Source organism: Mandrillus leucophaeus, unplaced genomic scaffold (genome assembly GCF_000951045.1).
Source record: "Mandrillus leucophaeus isolate KB7577 unplaced genomic scaffold, Mleu.le_1.0 Scaffold722, whole genome shotgun sequence".
Classification (NCBI taxonomy): Eukaryota; Metazoa; Chordata; class Mammalia; order Primates; family Cercopithecidae; genus Mandrillus; species Mandrillus leucophaeus.
Genome location: NW_012107831.1, coordinates 189,728 through 209,789, shown reverse-complemented (window position 1 = coordinate 209,789; position 20,062 = coordinate 189,728). Strand labels below are relative to the sequence as shown.

The window sequence follows — 20,062 nt, the reverse complement described above, 5'->3', positions numbered from 1 at the left end:
CATTAGGTTAGGAGGAGTCTGGACTTATTATCCTTGTTTTTCATATGGAGAAATTAAGACAGATAATTGAATCTGTGGGTACAAGACTATGTAATAAATGAGTTGGTGGCAGGACTCAGAAATATAATCTCTTAATTGTTTATTCAAAGTATTTTTGACTGGATTCTCTTTTTTCTTTGTCCCATGTTATCCCTTTTGTCTTCTAGCCACCCAAGAGAGCATGCCACTAAAATAGTCATGAGTAATGTGGGAAGGTGGGGGTCAGAAAAGGAATCACAGTGGTACTTTGGACATTGCAGTGATGTGAATTCCATGAAAATACATATGTAATCTTCCTTATTTTTTTCATATTTTAAGAATGTCCTATGTCTCTCTCTCTCACTTTCTTTTAATTCAAAAGTCATAATGTTTGTTCTTAAAAAATCCACCATAAAACAAACAAAACCACGAATTAAAATTAAAGTTTCTCACTTATTTGTTATTCTGCTTCTTACTGAAAAAAAATTGTTGTGTCTTCTGTATATTTTGTTACGCACAGATATATATATATAGTTTTATTATTTAGAAAAACTGAAACATGGAATGCATATTGTTCTATAATTTTTAAAATTAAAACTTATCATTAACCTTTTTAATGTTAATACATGAAACCTACCTCATCAATAGAATGGCTGCATTGTTTACATTTTTATCTTGATTAAAACTTACTGTAGAACAAATAGTATCTAATATTTCACAATTCTACATAGTAATCATGTATTTTTGATAATTTCATGTTTTCTACAAGCACAAATTCATATTCTTCATCTGACATGTTTTGATATTAGTTGAGAAACCTCTGCCCGTATTCCCCTCAACAGTTTTGCTTATGTCTGTTATACTCATCTCCTTTTTTCTGCAATAGATGAATAGCAAGCATTCAGGGATGAAGGAATAGGAGTCAGTTTTGGGGGTTTCTTAGGCACAGTTGCACATAAAAAGTAATCTCATTGTGGAGAAGTCTTTTTATATTGCAGTAATTGCCATTCTAGGAACAGGTGTTTGAAATTCTACTCAAGGGAAGACTGGAGATGGGAAAGGTTGGTGAGAGTAAGATAAAGCTTCCCTGGTTACAGACCCATGGAAAAATCACAGGAACAAGGCAGGAGAACAAGCAGAGTCCCTGGAGCCTTCCACCACATCTCAGTGCCTTCCCCAGGGACAGTGTTGTGTAGCGATGGTAATACCACTGACTTCTGTGCCAATGCTCTTTATTTTGTGCCCAGCCAGAGCCAGGATGTAATGATGGTGTGACAGGAGCCAACATGATAATATCATCACTTCCTGATCCTATGTCATCAGGAAACAGAGTGTTCTTGATTTCTGTAAACAAAAAGTATTTATTGTGAAATGCTTTGCTGTTTACACATTCATGATCTAATTCTAGGTCCCAAAGCACTTTAGACGGAATGGTTATCCTGCTCCTTACTGATATATGGAGAAATTGAGCTCAGAGTTTAAATGATTTGTCCAAGTCGCAGACCTGTTAATGAAAGGGCTGCACGTAGAATTCTCCTTATTCTGATTCAACACCCAGTACTCCTTCAGGAGAATACCATGTTTTCCTCAAGTCCTCATATAGCAGACAGCGCTCTAGAAAAACAAAAAAAGTATAGCATACACTGGCATGGTAAATGCCTCAAGAAATCTAAAATAACAGTATCGTATTCAAACTCCTTAGTCATCTCTGACTTGTTATTTCACATTTCTGGCTTTAGAGTTTGCTTACCAAATATTATAACCCAATGGGACAATTTTACCAATCAAACAAAAATCATGTGGATCAATGTGTTCCAGTTACACGTATTTTTGAAGGCAGAACCAATAGAAGAAGTTGAGGGAATCTCAAGCAAAAAGAATTTCCTGTATCATCATTAAAGCTTAGAGGTAAATATTAGCTCAAAACCTCAGGTTCTTTAGGAAGGGGCCTCTGGTTGTCTCTTCTAGGTATCCTCAAAGTTTGGTTTGGAAATAGATTGGAAAATTAGAAGCATAGAATTAGCAACTCTATCTGAAACCTGGTATGCTTCAAGCTGTAACACATTTAAAAAGGATATTTAAGATTCTAAAGTGCTAGAGAAAAGGCTTAAAATATTTTTGTAGCTCCTGCAGTGTCTAACTCTATATCAAGTATGTGGCTGGCTCAACAAGTGATAGCTAACATTTAATATTGCACTTTCTACATGTCAGGCATTGTTACAAGCACTTTATATATAGTACTTCATTTAATTCTCACAATAATCATATGAAATAGGTACTATCATTATCATCTTCCTTTTATGGATGAGAAAAACTGAAGCACAGAAAAGTCAAACTACTTGCCTAACAACAGGAGTCAGAGTCAGGATTGGCCTCAGCAGCCTGGAACCAGGGTGTGCTCTAAACCCAGACAGTACACGACCCTCCAAATGAATGTCCTTTATTCCACAAAAATATCTGTTTTGTCTAAGGAGTGGATGTGTTGCATGCTCTGAAATAATCTATCTATTTACTTTCTTCTTTAGGCCAGATGTGGTGAGGGCTAGGAAAAGAGTTTGTTGGGAGCCCTGGGTTATCGGCCTCGTCATCTTCATATCCTTGATCGTCCTGGCAGTGTGCATTGGACTCACTGTTCATTATGTGAGATACAGTAAGTATAACCTGCCTTGGCATCATGTAATTTACCCCAAATATTTCCTCATACCTTGCTGTTTTGATTTGCCTCAGGCTTATTCCTTCATTACTAAGATTCATTTGCATAACCTGTACAAAGGAATCTTTACCTGCTTTGTCTCTTATTTAGTGCTCATAAGTCAAGGAGGATTATGTTTTCTATCTTTGATGTGTGATGCTTTCTGCTGGGAACAGCATGCTCATTTGCATCTTCCTTAATAAGCAATAAGTGAATATTAATCAAGGGAAAACTACAGCATAGCTAGAACCAATGTCTTGAGTTGTTTGAGGTCATAGGGCAAGCACTTCGATTTAAAATAATTCTGACTGGGTGCAGCGGCTCACGCTTGTAATCCCAGCACTTTGGGAGGCTGAGGCGAGTGGATCACTTGAGGTTAGGAGTTTGAGGCCAGGCTGGCCAACATGGTGAAACCCTGTCTCTACTAAAAAAAAAGGAAAAAAAAAAAAAAAACCCAGATGTGATGGTGTACCCCTGTAGTCCCAGCTCCTAGGGGGGCTGAGGCAGGAGAATCACTTGAACCCAGGAGGCGGAGATTTCAGTGAGCCGAGATCATGCTACTGCACTCCAGCCTTGGCAACAGAGAAAGACTTGGTCTCAAAAAGAAAAAAAAAAAAAATCCAACTCGTTGAAGTCCTGACATGCCAATAAAGCAATGACACAATCTGGAGTCATAAAAAAGTAGGCTCTATTCTGTACCAGGAAGTTAGAAAAATAGTCATAGTGATGCATTGTTGAATAAGTGCCTATTTCTGTTATTAAAATCTCATCTTAGGATATATTGTAGGTGATTAAAGAGGATAGGGTATGCTGAGAAAGCTCATTATAAAGAAGTTCACCCTGCGGTTATCAGGTACCTCATTGCTAGATGAACTGTTAGTTGCTATGTTATTAGAAAGGTCTCCAGGGTACTTCAGAACTGTTCTCCAGGATGTAACAACCCTTCTGAAGTTTCCTCCTACTTTGCTTCGGGTTTTAATTACTTGACTTAACCGTGACCTGTTAGTTTAATACCTCCCTCTGTTACTAGATTATACTTGGATGTTCAAGGCACCGTAACCATAGAAGCTAATCACTTGATTCTAATTTAATTGGGACCTTGTTGAAGTTGCTTTCCAATAACGAGAAAGAGTACTCTGCAATCTGGTTGTCTTCCTCTACTGTCCCTGCAAGTGTAATCTCAATTTCCAAAGCAAGATGGATCATTTCTAGATAGTTTAAAAAAATATTTAAAACAAAGATTTTTTTTGGTAGAATTTGCATACAGACAGGTCTTTAAATTTGGAGTGTCTGCATATTATTAATAGATTTTTCTGTAGCATACTTTTTTTTTTTATTTTTTGAGACAGAGTCTTGATCTGTTCCCAGGCTGTAGTGCAGTGGCTTGATCTCGGCTCACTGTAACCCCTGCCTCCTGGGTTCAAGTGATTTTTGTGCCCCAGCCTCCTGAGTACCTGAGATTATAGGCATGCGCCACCACATCCAGCTAATTTTTTCTATTTTTAGCAGAGACAGGGTATCATCATGTTCGTCAGGCTGGTCTTGAACTTCTGACCTCAAATGATCTGCCTGCTTTGGCCTCCCAAAGTTTTGGGATTACAGGTGTAAGCCACTGTGCCAGGCCTGGAACATACTTGAAATAAAAATGAATTGCTGAAATAACTTTATAGTTCTACAATTCTGCTGAGTATACTGAGTCCCACTTTGTTGTAAGCATCATTATTTGTCCCCATGGATGCCTAGGACTGTTTTACAGACTTTTGTGTGTCTAGAATTTATCAGAGTCTTGGCACATGTTAGGTGGATTAAATACTGAATGACAATATCGAATGAATCGTACCTATGATATGTTCCTGGGCCATACTTTGGCTTGTCTGACTTCACAAGGAATTCCTAGTAATACTAGGGGCTAATGACCTCAGTGAGAGAAAATGTCTCTTACTACTTCTCATTTGCCTCTTCGCAAGCCAAGTTTTATAAGATTCATAAATCTTACTCATATGTATATAGTGAAAGCTTGGCAAGAATTTTTTCAGTAACCTGTTTCTGAATCCTGTTGTTTGGATGATCAATTGAGTAATATTGAACACACAGCTTCCACTGCCCACACAGTACACCTGAATAAACAGTGATTGTTGTGATGTGTGTTACTGTCTTCTGTTTGTGACCTGTTTTCTGTTTTGGGGTATAAACTAACAGAGTGGTTTCGGCAGATGAACATTTAGAAGCTGACATGCCAAAATAACCAAACCAAACAAAAAAATCTGTTACAGAAATAGACAGATACAGATGAAGGTAATCATATTTGGAAAAACATCATTTTGGTTCTTATTTCATAAAGCCCAGGACAACATAGAATTCTGTATACAGTTCGTGTCTGGAGCCTTTGGGCGTGCATTTCTGCCCCTGTGTGATTTGGATGTCAGAAGATGAATCTGTTATAAGCCAACACCATTGCAGATTATAGAATCACAAACCTGCTGGAAAAGTACTCATGTTTATCCTTATTTTTAACTTTTCTGTTAATATTCCTAACATGTTTTAGTAACTACTCATACCATATATTTATGGCAGCTGGTAATATGTTTTAACAGTGGCATGCTTAAGTCTACAGAGTAAAGTAAAATATTGAGCACAGATAATAAGTTGTTAACTTGGTTAAACCATATGCAATTACCAATATTTGACTATTTTTGACCTGTACTAATGACAATTTTAAATCATTCAATCTAATAAGTCAAAAAACTACATTTAAGGATATAGAGGGGTCTGTTACCATTCTGTCTAGAACCTATTTAACATATGATTAGCTACCAGAAGCATCAACATCACTTGGGAGCTTGGTAGAAATGCAAAATCTTGAGTCTAACTTTAGACCTCATGTACCAGAATCTGCATTTTAACACACTCCCTAGGCAGTTCACTTTTACATTAAAATTTGAAGCAGAATTCTAGAAGAATGGATACAACTCCACATAAAGTTATAGCTAAGCATGAGGCAGATGTTTACAAATACAAATGTAATAGAACAGTAGTTTACAGAGATAGTTATGAGTTATTTCCCAGTATTTCAATACATTTGAAACCGTACTTGAAGTTAGTTTTGAAACTTCCATTCAGAGAAAGGGAGGTGAGGAAGGATGGAGGAAGAGTAAAACCTCCCAAGTCCTTCACTTAGGTCTCTAGTACTCTGGCGACTCAACTTTCAGTGTCTTCTGCCTGCCATTCATCTCTTCTATTCATCACCAACCCCTCCCCAGCCCTTGTCAGAGTCTGATAGTGCTTTTCTCTCTGTCCCATCAAATCCTCTGGATGGCCAGGGTGTTTTTTTTGAAATATGCTAGTAGTTTTTTGAATAACTTTTATACAACAAAAGACTTGTCCCGTAGCTTCAATAAGTGGCTTTTTTGTTTTGTTTTGTTTTCTCTAAGAAGCAGCTTGTGAAATAAGTCTGTATTCTGGAAGTTAGTCTTGGCTATGCCCTGCTGGGCTTGGGCAAGTTATTTACATTTCCAAGACTGTAATCTGTTAAATGTGGATAATATTGCCTTTTTGTGGAGTTATTATAAATTAAATGAGATATGTGACTGTACCAGGGACATTGGTGTTCAGTGTTATTTTATTTTTCTTCTGCGGTTTAAGTGAAGAGGGAAAGAATAGGAAAGAAGAGAGAGGAGGAGAGAGACTGTGACTGGATGAGCCACACTCTGATTTCCTATAGTAACTACATACAACTGTCTTGATCACCTGTGTATTTCTAATGCTTGACACAGTGTCTCTCGCTGAAAAGTGGCTGGCATTAATATTTGTTGAATGAATACATTAATTTTCTGAGGGCTGTGTGCTTTCTTCATGCACTGGAGGGTAGAGGAAAAGTTATGTGACATTAACTTTTCAGCAGGTCAAAAATGTGGGTTGCTTAAATTGGATGCAGAAGGTAGAGACAGTGGCTAAGGAGCAGACAAGCCAACCCCTGTGGTTGGTAGGAAAAACATACATGCAGTGACAAGGGAGCCAGGTGAAACTAAATAGTGTCCCTGGAAGATTATGCCAGGTGGCAACTTTAGTTCCCTAAACCTCTATTTACTGAATCCCTTGCATTTTAATTTCTAACCTCATCTTCCTTTTCAGCCAAAATAAATTTTCCCAAACTAGAGTTCTTGTGGACAGAATTGATGTATAGTTGATGGAAGGGAAAAGAAAATCTATATTTGGAATATACAAATACAGTGACCCTTGGGAGGCTTCTGAATCCATCCCTGTTTGTATGCTCAGATGGCATGACTTGCTCTCTCTTGTGGCTTACTGAGGAATGAATAACAGATGAATAATCAGCCCACTTTTCTGATGAGCTACTTGTACAGTACTCCAGGAACACCAGGCATTTCTTACAGCTTTGATACTCTAAATCACATGATGATAAATGTTGTTTTATATCCTGAGATAACTATGAGGCCTGGGGCAGGATGATGATGATGATGATCTGTGCTAAGAGCATTCCTTCCTGTTTCAGTCTTCTAGCAACAACCAAGTGGGGAAATAATGATGCTTTACACCCATCTGATAAAAATTAAGATAGGGTTTTGCTTCTTTCCTTGTAGATCAAAGGAAGACCTACAATTACTATAGCACATTGTCATTTACAACTGACAAACTATATGCTGAGTTTGGCAGAGAGGCTTCTAACAATTTTACAGAAATGAGCCAGAGACTTGAATCAATGGTAAGCAATTTGTCATCCACTTCTGGTGCATTTGCTGTCACTCTTTATCATATTTTTAGCATCCTAGCTTCTAAAAGATCCATTCAACTAACAGATCCCTGTGTATTTGCAAAATGAAAAGAGGCCCTAACCCAAGGAATATAAAACAAAACAGACAATACATCACTTAGCACAATATCACTCGCAGGGCTGAACCAAAGAAACTTTAGCCATTCAGTCAGGTCCTTCTTACTTACCTTTCCTTAGCTAGTGCTACACTGTTGATCAGCAGAGTCCAGAGATTCTGGAAATGTTTGAGTGTGGCCTAAAATATATTTGCTGTATCCTACACTTCCTAAAAAGGAGACTCTGAGCAGAAGATTGCCAAGATTGAAACTATTTAGGCACATACCTAAACAGTCTTTTAGTTTATAAAAGTATCTAACCTTCAACCAGCTTTTGGTACAAAAATATGTAGTAAATCCACAGATATGCAACTCTACCCAGTTTTTAAAAATATTTAACCTTCAACTAGCTTTTGGTACGTAAATCCACAGATATGCAACTCTACCCTTAATGCATCAGCATTCATCTCGAGGGATCAATTAAATACTTAAGAAACTGGAAAAATTAGCATGGGCCAAAAAACAAGGGACTAAGTGGTAACTTCTTATCGTTATCAGATTAATTAAAGAATAATTTAACTTTTTCTGGCAGTCTGTGAGGTAATTCATGGTATAATGTGATGGAAAGAACCCTGAGCTAGGAGCTGGGAGGCACATGTAGCTTCAGTGGCACCTACTAGCTAATGATACATCACTTGACATATCAGTTTATCATTCTGGACAAAATTCCTTATGTGAAAATTAAGGTATTAGGTTAGATAATTTCCAAATTGTCTTCCAGTTCCAATAAACTGAACAAGAATGGAAGTGAGACCCTGGAAACTGCCCAGTAGACAACAGCCTGGGGATTTGGCCAGCTTGCTGAGAAAGAGGTTGAATCCTGGTTACATTTGCCCTTGCAAACACCAAATCAGGGAAATATTTGATCAGGCTCTTCTCTAAGGCTAAATACATTTGCAAAATGAAGAAAGTGAAATTGAACTAAAAAGGTCAAGAAAAGATGGCACTATTGCCCTTGTTCTTTGTGCCATTCAAGTACATTTTATTTAAGTAAATAAAATCCAGACAGATTTAAATCCAAAGGAATATACATAGAACGCTTTAATGCCTTCAAAATTAATAATAATTTTGAAGTTATTTGACAAAAATTGACCCTTAAATAAAAATTTCCTTGTGAATACTGTCATCCTATTCAGAGGACTTGTGCTATTCAGCTTTGTCTCATAATTGCAAGAACTATCCTTAGGGAAAACAATTTGAATTAATAAAATGTAAGAAAGAATTAAAAGTCTCATTGCTTCTGTTAATCACCAGCATGTAGTAAGTGTTTATTTACTACATACTATATATCCACACACTGGAAACAAGAAGCCCTTGAAGTGTTTCCTTACATAAACTCGTAATTAAAAAATTAAGTTGCCTAGAATTCTTGTTTAGAATAATAGCTAACGTCTCTACAAAAATAGATTTTTTCACTTTAGTAGAGTAAAACTTAGGCTAGGTATCCCAGTTCACCTGGGTCTTTCTATGAGCATTTGGAGTGCTGAACTGGGTGTACACTATGCCAGGATACTTGACAACTTTGTCACTAGGTTTGGGAAGCGTTTGACATGGACATGCACTCATTTCTATAATCCAATTATTATGTGGCAGAATTATTTCATTTCCTTTGTCTATGGGCAGTAAAAGTCCTTATCTCCAGGTAAAATTGCTCACTCTTAATTTTCAAGAAACAGGATGTTCATTTTCTTTTGTCTCTCTCTGAGCATTAGTACAGCAGATGTCACTTCTGACCCCACTGCGGTTCCCTACTCCTATCATTCCTAAGACAGAGTTCAGTTGAAATCACTGAGAATACCGCAGTAGATTCCTCAAGCTTCCTCAAGTTCAGCTCACTGCGAAATGTCAATGTCTTTTGCTCTGTTTTGTTTTTCTAATTTTCTAAAAAGCTTTGAATTAATTTGTGGAATTTCATAAAGTTCTTGCTGACATATTTTGAATATTTTTCAAACAGGTGAAAAATGCATTTTATAAATCTCCATTCAGAGAAGAATTTGTCAAGTCTCAGGTTATCAAGTTCAGGTATGTAAATCTGAATTGCCAACTTCTGAATTTAAAGTTGAAGCTGTTAATCTGTTCAGCAATAAATATGTTTTGAAGTGTTAAATATATAATTCAATTCAACAAACATTTGACACTTGTTCTGTGTAAGTCATGGGTTACAAAGTCCCTTATTGATTCCTTAAATCCCAAAGTAAGCATTTGCAAGGTGATTGCTGGGGACAGAGGTATAATTGGTGCCTATGCTGTAAAACTGTTTTCTGAGAAACTTACTAAGTACAGATAGTGCTAAGTACAGATAGACCTAACACGTATCCTTGGTTTAATGGCAAGTAGTGCCCCATGTAAGACAGTGTAGTAGATCAGGTTTGTCTTTAGCTCTTCTTCCTCCTGTTAGTCAATCTTGTTTACCTTCTTCTATTCCATCTCTCTATTCTCAAAATATGTAGCTGAGAAGATCTCATCTGTCAACTAACCATTCATATATAGGTTTAGAACATAATATTAAGGAAAATATTATAAGAATTTTCAATATGATATTGCCATAATACAAATTATTTGTATTAAAAAATAGAATAAGAACTATTTCCAAAATTATTCCAATGACAAAACTCTAAAAGTTTCCTGCCATTCTATTACTTAGCTGATATCTCTAAGGCATTATTTGATCACTCTGTTCTAAAAATTCTGTACTCTCTGGTGTTTGAGATAGTGCCCTTTCTTGGATCTGCAACTACTTCTCTCATCTTTAAGTTTCACTTTCTCAGGGAGACCTCATTCACCCACATGGCCTCATATTCTATTGAAATACAGATTTCTATCTCCAGTCTGAACTATTTTTCTGATGTCTATCACTATATACACATCCCCATGTGGAAGTTCCACAGAAAATTCCCTAACTCAGGAAGAATCCAGTCACATAAATGAGAAACCTGGAAGTCATCGAATACTCCTTCCTTTCCTGGGCCCCTCGTATTTTATGAATAACTAAGTACTACTAATTCTATTTTCCCAATAGCTTTCTAATTTGTTCACCTCTTTATTCCAGTAATCTTGCTACTGCTACTCATTATTCTGTCTTCTGTTACTGCAATAGTGAGAAGAGCAAGTGTATTGAAAAGATTAAGTCAATTTTGGAGATGTTGAATTTACATACTAAGGGACCATATGAACCTGAAAAATGAGTGCGACTTGGTAGAGGGAAATGGAACTGAGCAGAAGATAGAAATTTGCTCACGATCAACTCAAAAATTTGGAAGCATGGGTGTAAATTTCTCGGAAAAAGAATAATAAAAGGGAATGAAAAGGATGATGAAGAAAGCTTGAAGAACAATATTTAAGGTGATGGAAGGAATATAGGAACCTTAGATATAGGGAAAGAGCAGAAGATAGAAAAATCATGACAGAGGCACCACTGTTGCAAAAGATAAGAAGTTTCAAAGAGGGTGTGGTTGGCATTGACAAATAATCCTGACTGAATATAATAAATACTGAAAAGAATCCACTGGTTTTGTTAACTAGGATACTTGGGTTATTTATTTTCCTGTCTTGAAAATAGTGTTATAATTAACACGTATATAGGTCTGTCCTTGCACAAATGCATGAGTGCATTTGAATATTTAATTTCTGGAAGTGGAAATGCTGTGTCAGAGAAGACAGATATTCAAACTTATAATAGATAAAACTGCTATCCAAAAATAAGACTCTAATTTGTATTCCCACTTCCAGTTTATGAGAGTAGTGGTTGATGCAATATATAGCGAAGAGTTAGATTCTTTCAGAAGTGACTATGAAAAGGAGTGGGTAAAGTAGCTGGCAGGATGATTCCAAGGTAGTAATTCATACAAATAGTATTAAGACTAATTAATACTCTGTGTTGAAAAGACAGTTACATGAAGTCAGTACAATTTGGTAAAGCATTCTGATATCTTTAGGATTGGGAGTTGTTTAGGATAGCCTGAAGATTGTTTAGGGGAGGTAAGTAGACTTGAGACACAATAAAACCTGAAATTCAAAACCACAGTTGATTTTATATTTAAGACTCATTGTATTTGATAATTTTGAATGGTTTTTGAGAGGTATGTTTTTATATTAATAACCATATACTTAACTAGACTTTTTGAAGGTAAGGGATACCATGAACAGACTAGCTCACTATATGAGAGACTGAATTTGTGGTTCTTCACATACTGAGCAGTAGCAATATAGAAGGAAACATTTATGGATTTATTTTATGTGTGCATTTCATGTAAGTGATAAAGAAAAAAGCAGACTGAGATATTACCCTTCTTTCTTTTCTTTTCTTTTTTCTTTTCTCTTTTCTTTTCTTTCTCTCTCTCTCTCTCCCCTTCCTCCCTTCCCTTCCCTTAGCTTCTCCTTCCTTCCTTCCTTCCTTCCTTCCTTCCTTCCTTCCTTCCTTCCTTCCTTTTCTTTCTTTCCTCCCTCCCTCCTTTCCTCACTTCCTCCCTCCCTCCCTCCCTTCCTGCCTTTCTTTCTTCCTTTCTTCTTTTTCTTTCTTTCATTTTCTTCTTTTTTGGCCCACAGTCAACAGAAACATGGAGTGTTGGCTCATATGCTGTTGATTTGTAGATTTCACTCTACTGAGGATCCTGAAACTATAAATAAAATTGTTCAACGTGTTTTACATGAAAAGCTGCAAGATGCTGTAGGACCCCCTAAAGTAGATCCTCAGTCAGTTAATATTAAAAGTAAGTTAATTTCTCTTATTTTTCTTTCATAGAACAGTTTCATGTTAGGTTTGATCTTGGCACTCATTAAAAAATTTTTTTTGGTATCCATTAATTGTGAGGTCTTGCCACCAACAGTATATTTCTTTGGAACTAAATTGGTCCTAATGAAGTATTTTAATTTTTGAAACTGCCCTAAACTTAGGCCTCCCATGCAAGCTTTTTATTAACTCCTGAGCAGTTTTCTTTATATTACACTTTATACTTTGGCTATAGAATCCAATTATAAGTGAAGAAAATGGCTTTGTATCTTCTTCTTCTTTTTCTTGTTGCTTTCATTGTATGTTCTGAGGGTATGGTATATGGAAAGTTTCATGCCATTTACACATTTGTTTTCAAATGTCATTAATATACCTTGCTGTACTTTCTTCCCTTAAAGTTTTCACCAATGAAACATTTATAATAAACTTATTTTTGGTATATTTACACCTATAAATGAAAAATTTAGGTAGGTTTTTGTTGTTCTTGTTGTTATTGCTTGTAGGGCTACATGGGACAAAACAAATGATGATAGGTCCTCACATTTAGAAAATAAGAAATATGAGATCCTCAGTGGAAATTAAGGTCTGGTTAAGGGCTGAGTCTTATGTTATAGAACAATGCAGGTCTATAGAAATACTATGTGGGCACAAGTATGTTACATTTTCTAGAAGTTACATTAAAAACAAAAATAAGCATGTAAAATTAATTTTCAATAATTTGTATATTCAACCCAATATGTCCAAAGTATTGTCATTTAAACAAATAATGTAAAAATTATTCATCAAATATTTAATTTTTTTATAGTAAGGATCTGAAATCTAGTAACATTTTATATAGCTAGTACATTTCAATTTAGACTAGCCATACTGCAAGAACTCATTGGCCACATGTGGCTAGTGGATACAGTAGTGGATATGGCAGCACTGGGAACTAGAGAATAGGGGACAAGTAGAGAGAATGAATACAAACTGCTAATATAAAATCTGATAGATCTGAGTAGACGCCTAAATTGATGGCCAGCCAACCCACTTGCTTAGGAAGGAGGCTTCAGTAGTCAGGGACAGATACATAATTTATGCACCCTAGCACAAAATGAAAATGCTAGATCTGTTTTCAAAAAGCAAGAAAAAAGTGCTATTAAAAGTACAAAGATATAAGAGTTTTCTTTCTTCCCTAGTCTCTCTCTCAACTTTTCATGGTGTTTTCATTTGCTGATTATTGTCATTCTAAGAGAAAAAAATTAAATTTGTAGATTACTAGTATGAGTTTAATTGTTTATATCGTGCAATATCAATTTAACTGCATATATAAGTACATTTAACTTGTATTTCAAATCATGGAAATTATGCAACTATATTGCATAGCTTATATATACATGTTTTTCATTTTTGCCATCAATGGAAATAGTACAAAAGGTTAATGACTCTTCTTATTTTCCTGGTTAGTATGAGCAAATTCTACCAACACTCTCTACCTTCAGCTTACTGAAGAGTGAGGAAGGACTAGAAGGAAAAGGAGATCTGGGTTTCCCTATCTTTCTCTTTCTAAGTTGTAGTTTTCAGCAAAAGCTGTTGGCTAATACACAGAAGTAACAGAAGCAAGAAAGGATATGACAGGCTCTGTTGTTCATCTATGTTTATTAGAATGCTATTGTCTTTTCTCTGGGTTTTAAGCAAGTTTTGGTTCAAACAGAAAACATGGCCTCCAAGGCATGTCAGTGCACCTCCACTTACTTAATGGAAGGAATAGCACACTTACCTTGTACTTGCTTTGAGTCTTGCTGAACCCCTGTGCATTGTGGGTTCACTAGAATTCTGATTTCATAGGGAATTGTGAATGATATATGCAAATGAAGTGGGAAGAAACCATGGACACACTTATTGCACATATCTTGTCTGCCAACACTATGATCTATTATTCTATTGAACTTCATTTTCAAAACACAAGTTACAAGATAAAATTATTAAGAATGTCAAGTGAGCAACAGCAGAGCATTGTACCAAGCACAAAGCCATTGCGAATATGAGACCCAGTGCAGATGTATAAGTCACACATGAAGCCAGCCTTGTCAGTACTGTCAATACACAAAGCTTGAAATTTTCATAGGAAGAGCTTGAGATAGAGAACAAGTTATTTGAAACGAAGGGATCAGAGGTGGTCCTTTTAATATTAACTGAGACTAAATTGTAAATTCTTCCTTATTTTTGCCATTTTCCCCACAAGTAGCCAGAATAAATAAAGTCAGAAAGAAGGTTTTCTAGAATATAGATTTCCACTTCATTCTTACTATTAAATACTAAAGAAAACAAAAACACTAACATTTTCGCATTTAGAGCATCCATCCTTCCATGTACAAAGAATAGTTTTGGTCACTAGAACTCTGCTGAGTCAGGAAGTTTGAGCTTAGAGTTTTATACATCTATTGGCTAGGTTAGTGTTTGCATAGGGTTTGAGACTGACTAGTGAGAAGTTAGCCAGCTAAGAAGTCATTGGCTGGAGCTAAATGACAATTTGAGGGCAGACTGTCTTTTCAAATTTGACTTCAAAAGGGGTAACATTGTTTTTAACTGTGAGTGAGTGCACATTTATGGAGATGCTATCAGGTGTGTTATACAAATGGGACTATGCTTATGAGCTTAATGATATAATCTGAAATAACGGTTAATAAATGTATTATTACATTTGGGTAATCAATACTATGGTTTAGAGCAGTGTTTCCCATGGAGGGGTTGTGGACTCCCTGCATCTTATTTACTGGTATAAAATCCAAATTCTTGGGCTTCAATACAAACTAATGAATTAGAGTTACTGGGAAGGGGAAGAGGAGTTTACATTATAAATATGCTCCCTATGTGACTCTTACCCACATTAACGTTTAACACAACATTCACATTCTCTGCAATGTGACGATCATACTATGTCTATGACAAACTATGTCGCTTTGTTTATAATCCAGAAATACTGTTTTATAATAAAATTAAGCAGCCTTTTAGTATTTAAAATACTCAGAGGCATAGTGTAATTCTGATGTGCTGACCCTATTCTATTTACCATTTCTATATGTTTCAGAAATCAACAAGACAGAAATAGACAACTATCTGAACCATTGTAAGTTTCATATATTTATTAACATAGCATTATCTGAAGGTAAAAAGCTAACACTATACAGGTCATTTAGGTTTACTTAGTGTTGATATCATGGGACAGAACAGATAAAGTTTGATTAATTTGTGTACAGTTCATGGTGCTTTATCATATCTCGGAGACACATTTTATTAGTAAAGAATAGCAAAATTGAGATAACTTTGGAGTGGATGTATGGGTGCCTGGGGCAGATGTGTAGTGGAAGTGAGTTGTACAGCTGTTAAAGAAGAGGCAAGAAATGTTTACTTATCACTGTTCTGTTTGTAGATATCTATAAGATAAAGCAAATCTATACATTGTGTTTTTCAGCTAGAGGCAGAAACTTATTATCACTATATCCTAGATAAAATCTTCTTGATGTTATTAATCCTACATCATGGAAAGTGCAGGAAATTATGGGGTATATTTTAATAAAATTACTTTAGACACATAGATAATATCTTCACCTATATTTTAAAAGTGCTGACTCTAGGCCCAGCACTTTTCTTCTCCTGTAGCCAAGTACCCCACCGTGATTTACAGTATACATTCAATAGTTATGGGGTTGTTTCACATTACATTTCTCTTAAAAGGTGGAAGAATATGTGCTACTCACCAGCTCATATAGTTGGTTAATTTCTAAAATTAACTAAATACAAAACCAAAAGATAATCTCATTACCTAAATAGCATATACTCTCGCCACCAATATTTATTGGGAACATACCATGTGCTAGCACTGTGTTAGACAACAGGGATACAAAATGGATAAGATATAATCTCTACCTAAAGCACCTCATACTCTAATGGGACTAGATGCATGAGGCTAATTCATGAACACATCATTCTTAAACAACACTTCTCAACCAAGGGAAATATTGTTGGCCAAGCTATCATGCCCCACCCACTGTGGCATTTTTGTCATGAATGTAGGGGGAGGGTTACTGGCATCTAGTATATATAGGCCAAGATCTTATGATGCACAGGGCAGCCCCCTACAACAAAGAATTAAACAGTTCAATATGTTAGTGGTGCCAAGGTTGAAGAACCCTGTCATAAACAATGTCAATATGTATACATACACATAAGCACACATAGAGAGGGTATCTGTTATACACATAAACACACACACAGAGTGTGTTTGTTACTATTATTATTTTGGAAGCACCAAGAAAGTAATAACTAATCCAGATTGGAGACAGGGTAGTTAGAGAAAGCATCCTATAGAGGTAACAACTGCTTTAAATTTTACAAAATGAACAGGAGTTAGCTAAATAAAACATTACAGTTTACAGAAAGGTAAGAGCATGAGAAAATATTTGATACTATTGGAGCACAAAGTAGAAGAAATTTGGAACACAGTAACACAATTTGATGCTTAAAACAATTGCTAATTAATGCACCCACCTATGCACCCACTCTCTCTCTTTTGCAGGCTGTGGAACACGAAGAAGTAAATCTCTAGATCAGAGTCTCAGGATCGTTGGTGGAACAGAAGTAGAAGAGGGTGAATGGCCCTGGCAAGCTAGCCTGCAGTGGGATGGGAGCCATCGCTGTGGAGCAACCTTAATTAATGCCACATGGCTTGTGAGTGCTGCTCACTGTTTTACAACGTAAGTCTCGAACCTTGAGGATGACTGGGAGTGAACAAAGTGCACTGGGTTTTGGCAAGAAAATGTCTCATGAATTTTGGGAGATTTGAGTTTATCATAAATTAAAAATAATGCATATATCACAAAAGACTGGAATATTTGTAAACATTAGTAAGAGGTTTTAAAGTCTGGAAATGGAAATGGAGTCAAAGTATATGTAAATAAATAATCTTTTGATAAATACACAATCGTTTCTCAAATAAAGCAGGAATTTTAAAGTCATTTCTGAACTTTGAATTTGCTGTCAAACAGGAGTGCTCTATCTCTCTGCTGAGTATCTCAATCAGAGATGGAGTCTGGATAGGTTGTAGGTTTGATCCTAAGGTGGAAATTTCACATGGTAAGAAAAAGAATTAAATATGAAGAATTATATAACGAAGATATGAAGAATTTGGAAGTAGCAAGTTGTACAAATGAATAGATTGACTTCTTATATTGCAAGAAATGGAGAACCCTTCAATCTATTGTCAAAATGTCTATAGTATATAGAATAGTAATACTTTGTTAAATTATTGTGTGGACTTTTTGGTTTTCAGAGAAATGTGCATATTTCTGGGTGGGGTACATGAGGCACATAGAATATATTAATTTTTCTTATTCTGTACAGGGTACTTTCCATAGGTCCCTTGGAGTCATTAATATTCAGAAATATCAAAAAGCCCTAGCATTTGGAGTGGATGACTTGGCACATGGAGTGGCATGTATATTATAGGAAATGGTGGCTTTTTCACCTGGTCAGACCCCTGAGCCTTATTCTCAAATTGGAAAGAGTTCTGTACATCAAAACTATAAAAAGAAAAAAAAAATCTACACCTGTAGACTAAGTTATTCAATATAAATTATTAGACTGGTAGCATGGTAAAAAGAAATTTATTCTTCATTTTCTTCTCCCCAGATATAAGAACCCTGCCAGATGGACTGCTTCCTTTGGAGTAACAATAACACCTTCGAAAATGAAACGTGGTCTCCGGAGAATAATTGTCCATGAAAAATACAAATACCCATCACATGACTATGATATTTCACTTGCAGAGCTTTCTAGCCCTGTTCCCTACACAAATGCGGTACATAGAGTTTGTCTCCCTGATGCATCCTATGAGTTTCACCCAGGTGATGTGATGTTTGTGACAGGATTTGGAGCACTGAAAAATGATGGTGAGCATCTGAAGAGAAACTCAAATCAAAGTTAAATTGGTATTTTATGGCATTTAAAGAATGAAATGCTATTATGCCAAAATATGTTAATTGTGTGGTCATATGACCTGGACCAAGGCAGGCCCTAAAAGTAAAGTAAATAACTTGGAAGACACACACAAATTCCTTCCTGCCTAAGTTAATATCAAGTAAATTGCTACTACTATATGATACAGTCATAGTACTGCTAAGATGTCTGAAAAAGCAAATATGTCTCCTAGCCATGAACTTTTCTTTAGAGAATTAACCACTTTAGAGATTAGCAATCAATAATATGCCCAATTCTGAAGACTGAAGAATCATAAAGCCACCATTGTCCCCTACTGAAATTTCCTTCTAATCTTAACAATGGAGTGGACATTATTTAGATAACTTGTGGCTCTTTCCTAGGCACCCAACTTTTTACTGAAAGTAGTTAGGAACAAATTATCTTCCCAAATATTACTGTTCTAAACATGTGTATTCTAAGATTCTGTATCACTATCTTTTTTTTTTTTTTTTTTTTTTGAGACAGAGTCTCATTGTTGTCGTCCATGCTGAAGTGCAATGGTGTGATCTTGGCTCACTGCAACCTCCGCCTCCCAAGTTCAAGTGATTCTTCTGCCTCAGCCTCCTGAATGGTTGGGACTACAGGCGCCCGGCTAATTTTTGTATTTTTAGTAGAGACAGGGTTTCACCATGTTGGCCAGGCTGGTCTCAAACTTTTGAGCTCAGGTGATCCGCCCTCCTCGGCCTCCGAAAGTGCTGGGATTACAGGCATAAGCCACCGCTCCTGGTACCCTCCTTTTTTTTGGGATGGGGTTTCTCTCTGTCCCCTAGGCTGGAGTTCAGTGGTGTGATCTTGGCTCATGGCAACCTCTGCCTCCCAGGTTCGAGAGATTCACCTGCTCAGCCTCCTGAGTAGCTGGGATTACAGGTGCATGCCACCACAGCCCGACTGATTTTTGTATTTTTAGTAGAGATGGGATTTCACCATGTTGGCCAGGCTGGTCTCAAACTCCTGGCCTCAAGTGATCCTCTAACCTTGACCTCTCAAAGTGCTGGGATTACTGGCATTAGTCACCATGCCCGGCCTGTATCACTATCTTATTTTTAATCATGAAACATTTTCTTCTGGTTTATAAAATATATATATGTCTACAAAGCCTTTTTTTTTCTTTTAGGTAGCAGTCAAAATCATCTTCGACAAGCACAGGTGACTCTCATAGACACTACAACTTGCAATGAACCTCAAGCTTACAATGGCGCCATAACTCCTAGAATGTTATGTGCTGGCTCCTTAAAAGGAAAAAGAGATGCATGCCAGGTAAACAGTTTTGCCCATTAGTATGTTGCATAATTTTTTGTTTACTTTTCTTTGAAATAATTACATATTTACAGGAAGTTGCAAAGATAGTACAGAGGAGTCACAACGTCTCACCCAGTTTTCTTCAATGATTACATCTCACATAACTATAGCTCAATATAAGATCTGCGAAACTGACAGTGGTACAAAGTATGTGTCTAATTCTATGGCATTTTATCGCATCTGTAGATTTGTGTAACCACCACTACAGTTAAGATGAAGAACTATTCTATCACCACAAAGATCTACCTCTTTCCCTCCTCCTACTATTGCTAACATCTGGCAATCACTAATTTATTCTCCATCTCTATAATTTTTCAGTTTTCAAAATGTTAAATAAATAGAGTTACAGTAGCTTTTTAAACAATTTAATTTTGGATCATCTATTGGTATTTTTGGCTTTTTTTTGTAGAAAAATTTTA

At 36.2% G+C, this 20,062-nt stretch overlaps 1 protein-coding gene across 1 annotated transcript in view; it reads left to right on the top strand.

Annotated features, from left to right (window-relative positions):
* Positions 1 to 20,062, top strand: part of TMPRSS11E (transmembrane protease, serine 11E) — a 49,954-nt gene that overhangs the window by 11,489 nt on the left and 18,403 nt on the right. Inside the window, exons 2-9 of the mRNA XM_011965382.1 lie at positions 2,544 to 2,668; positions 7,312 to 7,433; positions 9,552 to 9,619; positions 12,143 to 12,306; positions 15,397 to 15,435; positions 16,885 to 17,062; positions 17,997 to 18,256; positions 19,459 to 19,601. Coding sequence (XP_011820772.1) covers positions 2,544 to 2,668; positions 7,312 to 7,433; positions 9,552 to 9,619; positions 12,143 to 12,306; positions 15,397 to 15,435; positions 16,885 to 17,062; positions 17,997 to 18,256; positions 19,459 to 19,601 — 1,099 coding nt within the window. The remainder of the gene's footprint in view (positions 1 to 2,543; positions 2,669 to 7,311; positions 7,434 to 9,551; positions 9,620 to 12,142; positions 12,307 to 15,396; positions 15,436 to 16,884; positions 17,063 to 17,996; positions 18,257 to 19,458; positions 19,602 to 20,062) is intronic.